The sequence below is a fragment of the Alligator sinensis genome, unplaced genomic scaffold (genome assembly GCF_000455745.1).
Source record: "Alligator sinensis unplaced genomic scaffold, ASM45574v1 scaffold563_1, whole genome shotgun sequence".
Classification (NCBI taxonomy): Eukaryota; Metazoa; Chordata; order Crocodylia; family Alligatoridae; genus Alligator; species Alligator sinensis.
The window spans coordinates 1030627-1037155 of NW_005842524.1; the positions used below are offsets into that span (position 1 = coordinate 1030627).

The 6529-nt window shown below is 41.8% G+C and overlaps 1 protein-coding gene across 1 annotated transcript in view; it reads right to left on the reverse strand.

The window, feature by feature from the left end:
- LOC102384966 (ankyrin-2) overlaps positions 1–6529 on the reverse strand; it is a gene marked incomplete at its 5' end in the record, with an annotated part of 125796 nt that overhangs the window by 26788 nt on the left and 92479 nt on the right. The window contains 2 exons of the mRNA XM_025213363.1: positions 2900–2974; positions 4426–6529. The exon at positions 4426–6529 is cut by the window's right edge and continues 16 nt beyond it. Coding sequence (XP_025069148.1) covers positions 2900–2974; positions 4426–6529 — 2179 coding nt within the window. The remainder of the gene's footprint in view (positions 1–2899; positions 2975–4425) is intronic.

The following is a 6529-nucleotide window of genomic DNA, read 5'->3' on the forward strand; positions in this document are numbered from 1 at the left end:
GCATGTACAGAAGAAGGACAGGAGGGAAAAGCTTCTTGCATAAGCAAAAATATCAGTGTTAGTTTGCAAATATAATGAAGACCGTGAAATGCACAGCCCAGAAGACTAACTGTATTATATTAGGATTAGATTTATATTCACGTATTTTAGTAAATAATCCTCTAAGTCTTAAAACACTACTTATTTCCAAGAGTCTTATACGGAATGACGGAATTTTTCTGGAATTCTTCTATCTGGGATTGCGACAGGTTTGCCAGCCATGTGGAAATGCTGACCAATCTGTCCTAAGTTATTAGTAAACTGCCAGAGCCATAAGAAAAGAAGTACAGGACAGTGTGGTGCAGAGGGCCAGGGAGGATATTTCAAGTTCAGTGGACTGAGTGAAAAGATGGAAGGTTGGCTGTGGCCAGTGATAACAGGACAAGCTGAATTTTAAGCTTTTTTTGGACTCTGTGCAATGTAACACAGGTCAGAGAACTCTGAACAGCTTATTCTCTTTTCTTGTTGTCAGCTGATTTCTAGCAGTAGGAACCTCATTTTATTCTCTGTCAGCTTGGCCTGTACTTTGATGATGTGTCTGTCTCATTGTGGTGTGGGTTTCTGCAGTTATAAACGGACTGTTGCTACCTTGGCACCTTTCATTCCTTAACTCTGTCACTGGTCTGAAAGCAGCAAGCTGTTCTCATTTATGGAAGCCCCACCTGAACACCTGTGGGTGTAGACAGACATAATAACTGTATTTTTATCAAACAATAGTGATATAAAACATTATGCAATAACAGTTATATCTTGCATGATTCTGTAGTGGGTTGAGTACAGGTTTCCCTCACTTTATGCTGTACTTGAGTTCCTGGAAAATGGCACATAACTCGAATTCACATAAAGGGAACCCACTTTACAAAGTAACAAATAGGGATATGTTCCAAGACCCTGACTGTACTGACCCCCAGACCCATTTCTACCACTTTTACAAGACAATTTTGGTACTTGCCAACAGCAGACAGTACACACAAGTGCAGGGCACTATCACAGTAGGGATGGCAACTACAGAAACATGAGTCGGAGACAATGAGCAAGAAGCACAGATCCACACAGGAGACTATATTTTGGTGCATGTCACTCCCACAGTGCACCGCACAAAGCACCTGACTGCCAGCTTCCACCACACCAACTGCATAGGAGTGAACTTACCTTGCATATAACACATTTTTTATATAAAAAGGGCCATTGCATAAAAGCAAATTCACACATACAGAACCCTGTATAGCAAGAGAAACCTGTATAGCAACTGTAACTTTTACCCTCCTCAGTTCAAAGTTAGAGAGACTTAGCCTATTTGTGTCGCTGAAGGGTCATGCAGATGTAACAGTTAGACCAGAGCTTTCCAAACTTTTCATGTTGGTGACACACTTTTTAGACATGCATCATTTCGCAACACAGTAATTTAGTTCCGGGGGAGGGGCCAAGGGAAGCAGACGCGAGTAAGGGAGCTCCGCGGTGCCCTTCCGCAAAATTTTCTGCATTTCGCGCGACACACCTACACACTGCCGCTGACACACTAATGTGTCACAGCACACAGTTTGGAAAGTTCTGAGTTAGACTATAACAGCTGAGGTGTGCTACTGAATAGCAGCAGTGGCTCCTTTCCCCTTTTCAAGCAGTTAAGTGTTAAGGAACATTTGTCCATAACTTCCTTGCAGCTTTACATCCCCAAATTGCCAGAACGATGACTGCCCTCTCTGGCCAAGTTCAGACTTTTGGTGGGGTTTGGGGGATGTTAGATCATGTTTAAAATGGCCACCTCATCTCAGATAAATCGGGATGAGGTGGATTAGTGGGAGGGGAAGGGGTTAGGGAGGCAAGAAGGCTGGAGATGGGGATTGCGGATCCACGGGGGAATTGGGGGTAGGTAGGATTCATGGGAGCAATTGGGGGGCAGGCAGCATCCATGGGATGGATCAAGGTGGGGCAGACACATCCATGGGGCACTTCTGGGGTCCAGGAGGGTTTAGCAGGATCAGGAGGATTCGTGGGAATCATGGGGTCTATGGTCCCAGGGACTAGGAGCAATTTTTAGCCCCCCTGACAAGCCTACACCCCTAACCCCCCCTCTCCCCACACTGATACTTATTTCCTTGGCTCCTGGCATCTGCAAACGCTGATAAAACCAGCACCCTAAGTGGCTTGTGGGATGGGCTGACTGGTCCAAGACTGAGGGGTGGGGGAAGAGGGGCAAAGAGGAGGTTAAAAACAGCCTGGTGCCAGAGGGCTAGTAGAAAAAGTGCAGCCCTGGGACTGGGACTGCACAGGTAACTGTACTGAAATTAAATTCACCAATCTAACCTAGATTGATTCATTTTGAGCATACATCGATCCAGGTCTATTTTACACTGGGTTCTGCCATTTTTAGACTGGTCTATGTGCACCGAACTTCTGTACTGTTATGGGTTGAGATTGATTTCTGATCACTGAGACCAGGTCTAAGTGTAATGTCTATACCTGGGCAAACTAAGCTAGATCAGGTGGCCATTTTTAACATGGCCTAACCTCAAATGTCTGCACTTAGCCTCCATATGCTCACCTACCCTGATGTGCCCTATACTCAGAGTCTTCAGTGGGGAGGGGTGGTGTTGGTTCTTTGTCATTCTTCTCCTGAGCGTTTTCCCATGGGAAGAGCCAGAGCAGGTCCATAATCTGGCCCATCCAGTTCCTATTTTAGCTAACAGTGTGGAATGTCACCAATATCCCAAAAGACTATCTAGGTTCTATAGGCTATTGGAGGATCTCTATAAACCATCCTTCGGTAATAAAAAAGACATCTGGCAAAAACATGAAAATGTAAAGAAAACCATCAGCTCAATATGCATACTTCATCTGAAATGCATCCCATGCAGTTTACCTGTCCAACTGAATCCAAGGTGATCAGCAATGTGTGCCAGTCTTTCCTCTGTCCTTTCCTGGTCATCCTGTTGATCTAAAGAATATCAAACAGAACAGCCACAAGTTGTCTAAAGCAAGTTAAGGTGAAGCTACCGAACTGATGCATATCTCATAGCAAAAAGACTACTTTTCTTCTAATTGCACTGGAGCTCTATAAACTGGGGCAAAGTTTTTACAAACGTATGCCTCAAATTAGGCTTTCTAGGTCCTTATTTAAGTGCCAAAATAGTCGGGAAATAGAGCCTTTGGCCGCTCAATAGTTTGAAAAACAGGTTTCTTGATTAGATGTCTAAATAAGTATGTACAAGCCTTCTGTATCCAATTTTGCCAAGCATTTTATTCTTAGGCTTATTTGTAAAAATAAGTGTATCCCAATCAAGAGGTGGGGGCTAACAATGAGACAAGAAGTGGTATAACTTTCCATGCCCCCTTAAGTTATGGAGAGCTTAAAAAACTATACTGCTGTGTTCCAGATTAGTTCTCCCAAATTTAAATTAATGTATGCATTATTTTAAAGACTGTGTTTTTCAGGCAATCATAAGCCACTTCAAATTACAATGTGTCTTCGGGATTTTACAAAAATATTTTATTTGATTTTTACATGGAAGAGTTAAATAACCCAGGACATTTTCAAAGAAGGCATGGGAAAAACAAGAGCCCACTTTTCAACATTTAATACTCCAATTGCAAGAAATATGCTAGCCCTTCTGCCTATCCATCTCACAGCCAGTTTGAATTTAACGGAGTTTTGAATTTTGGTTTTCCCAATGCACATATATAGATTGCATACAATCACATTCCCAAAAATTGGTTACAGGAATACAGCAACATGCATGTGTTCAAAGCTTTAGTTACTGGATTTCCATGGAAACTATTTAACAATAAATATGAAAAGTAACTTAAAAGCAAGGGAAAAAACTCTGACCCACCCTACAATAACATATTAAGTTATTGATGACTCATCAAATGTTTTCTGAACAACTGGCTGTCAAGTAAAGGAATCTAGGAAATCCAATTATTCAAAAAAATCTGAAAAACGTCACTGATGTCTTAACACGCAAAAGAAAAGGGATTTGCGTCCCCAAGTTTCAGGGACAGGGACTGTGCTAAAGTACTTTATTATGTTAGCAATAGCAGATCAAGACAGGATTAAGGAAAACCAAAAGCCAAAATTTTCATGGCCTGAAATATCTGTTTTGCTAAAAGCAAAATAATAATTGATAAAGTCTTTTCTATTTATTATATTAATACTTTCCATAAGCATTCGCGATGTGCAATCTTGAGATTGTTTCACAGACAAGAAAAAAAGACAACACAAAAAACAAACATAGCTTTTACAAACGCATTTACAATCAATCACAAAAAGCTTAAAGAAACTGATGCACAGATCACACACACACATTCACACACACACCAATTTAAAAATATATATATATTCAATTCATGACATGTGTAGCACAGGGAATCCCAGTGTTTGGCAAATACCTTGAGCATGGTCATGGACATTTTCATCAGGAATACGCTCAATCTGAGTCTCAATGGACTCATCCCAAATGGGCCTGGTGTCAAAGATGTCTTCAGGAACTGACTGCTGGGTCTCAATGGATGGTACATTTTCAATAACTGAGACTTCTAGGGCACTACTGCTTTCGTCATCTGAAACTAATTCTTGTTCTCTTTCTGACTGTGTAAGTCTTTCCACTAACTTGGAAGCTTCATCACTAATCTCTTCAAAGAATTCTATGGAGTTTTTGTAAAGGTCAAAAAACTGTTCCCTATTTTCGCTTGTGGGACTAACAGCACTACGGGAAGCTCCTGTAGTACTCCTGCTTTTAACTGGCAACCTTGATGAAAATACCTTTGTTCTTCCCGTTGTCACCTCATCTATTCCTAATTCAAGCTTCATCTCACTCTCCCTCTCTCTGGTCTCTGCGTCTGCCTCAGCATAACTCCTAGCTTTTATTGACCGCTTAATCTTTGGGTCCATGGGAACACTCGCATCGGATTCAGATTTGCTTCGATTATCTTGTTTCTTAGGTTGGTAGTCTGTCATCTCAGGAGCTTTGGGTGACTCTGGCTTGTAGACAGATGTTTCAGTGTATGCATATTGTTGCTCGGCTCTTTGGACAGTTGCTTTGATGGGAATTTTAGACTTTGGCTTGCTTTGATCATCCTTTGTTTCAAGCTGCAGGCTGTCTATAAAACCATCAGAATGAGGGCTCTCTTGTTCTGATTGTTGAAATGGTTGTGATACAGCAGCTGTGGCCCGTACAGGAATTTTGGATTTGCTTTCAGAAGGCACTGTCTCCATAACAGCAGTAGGGATTTCAATCACAGATCTCTGTTCTTCTGGTGAAGAGTCTGGGGACTCATCATCCTGTTCCGAATAAATAGACCTAGTGACTGTTGAAAAATCTAACTGCACATCTACCACAGACTGCTCAGGAGAGATAGGGCAAGGCACCTGACTGCTGTCAATCTGATCTGTTTCCACTCTGAACATGCATTCATCTTCAGAAGATTCAAAGGCAGCAGTCTCTTTCTTTGGTGATTTTGAAGAAGCTGAAATACCCATTTTAATTGGAATTCTGGATTTAAGGTCTGCTTTTGTAGTGCTTGTGCTGATCATCTCCTCTGATTTGCCACTAGGCTCTGATACTGGGGACTCTGCTGTAAATGCATTTTCTTCTGTTGGGTCAGTTTCATTTGATTCCGAAGGTGGAAATGAATCTGGGGATCGTTCAACCTTAGGAGATTCCACCTGAGCAGCTTGTTTCATTTCTTCAGATAAAGAAACTTCATCTTGAAGCTGCTGCCCAACTTGGAAGAAGTGAAAGCTTTCATCTGCATAGTTCCTTTTGGTCATGTCAATGGCTCCACTTCGAGTCATTTCAAACAACTTTCCTTCCTGGAAGAGAAAAGGGTTTTGTTCACTAGTTGGTGTGCCCTCTTCTGTGGGTGTTCTGGCTGGAGTAGTATCAGGTGTTGTGCCCTGCGACTGCCTGTCCACCATCAAACCAAATATTTTTTGTTCCTCCTCTTTCACCCGGGCCTCAAAGGCTTCGTCATCTTCACGTATTTCACTCCACTCGTCACAATCTACATTGGTCTTAGTGATGACCACTTGGCTGATAAGCTTCTCAGCTTCATCCCTTATATTCTGAAGAGCAGATGGATCTAATGTTGTGGGGTCTGATGCTGAAGTCCCTGAAGGCATTTTCTCGAAAATATCCATGTGTTTTGACTCTATTTCCATATATACCTCTTCTGAAGACTGATCTTCACATCCAGAGGCATGTCCACTAAGGGAACTTCCAGATAATACTTTCTCAACCATTGATTTTTCTGCTTCAGTAGAACGAGCATCTCTTTCAGAGCTAGTGAAAAAATGTTCAGAAGAAACATTCTCATAAGGACTTGTTATATGGGGAGCACCATCTTCATGAGTGTCTGCTGTACAACCTTCAAATTCATTTTTTTCATTGGTAAGGGATGAATATTCAGTTGGGAGCTCCTTACTATAAAAATCCTGTTGGAATGCCTCACAATCTTTTCCTGCTTTTTCCAAATCCCTTCCCAAAGCAGTGTT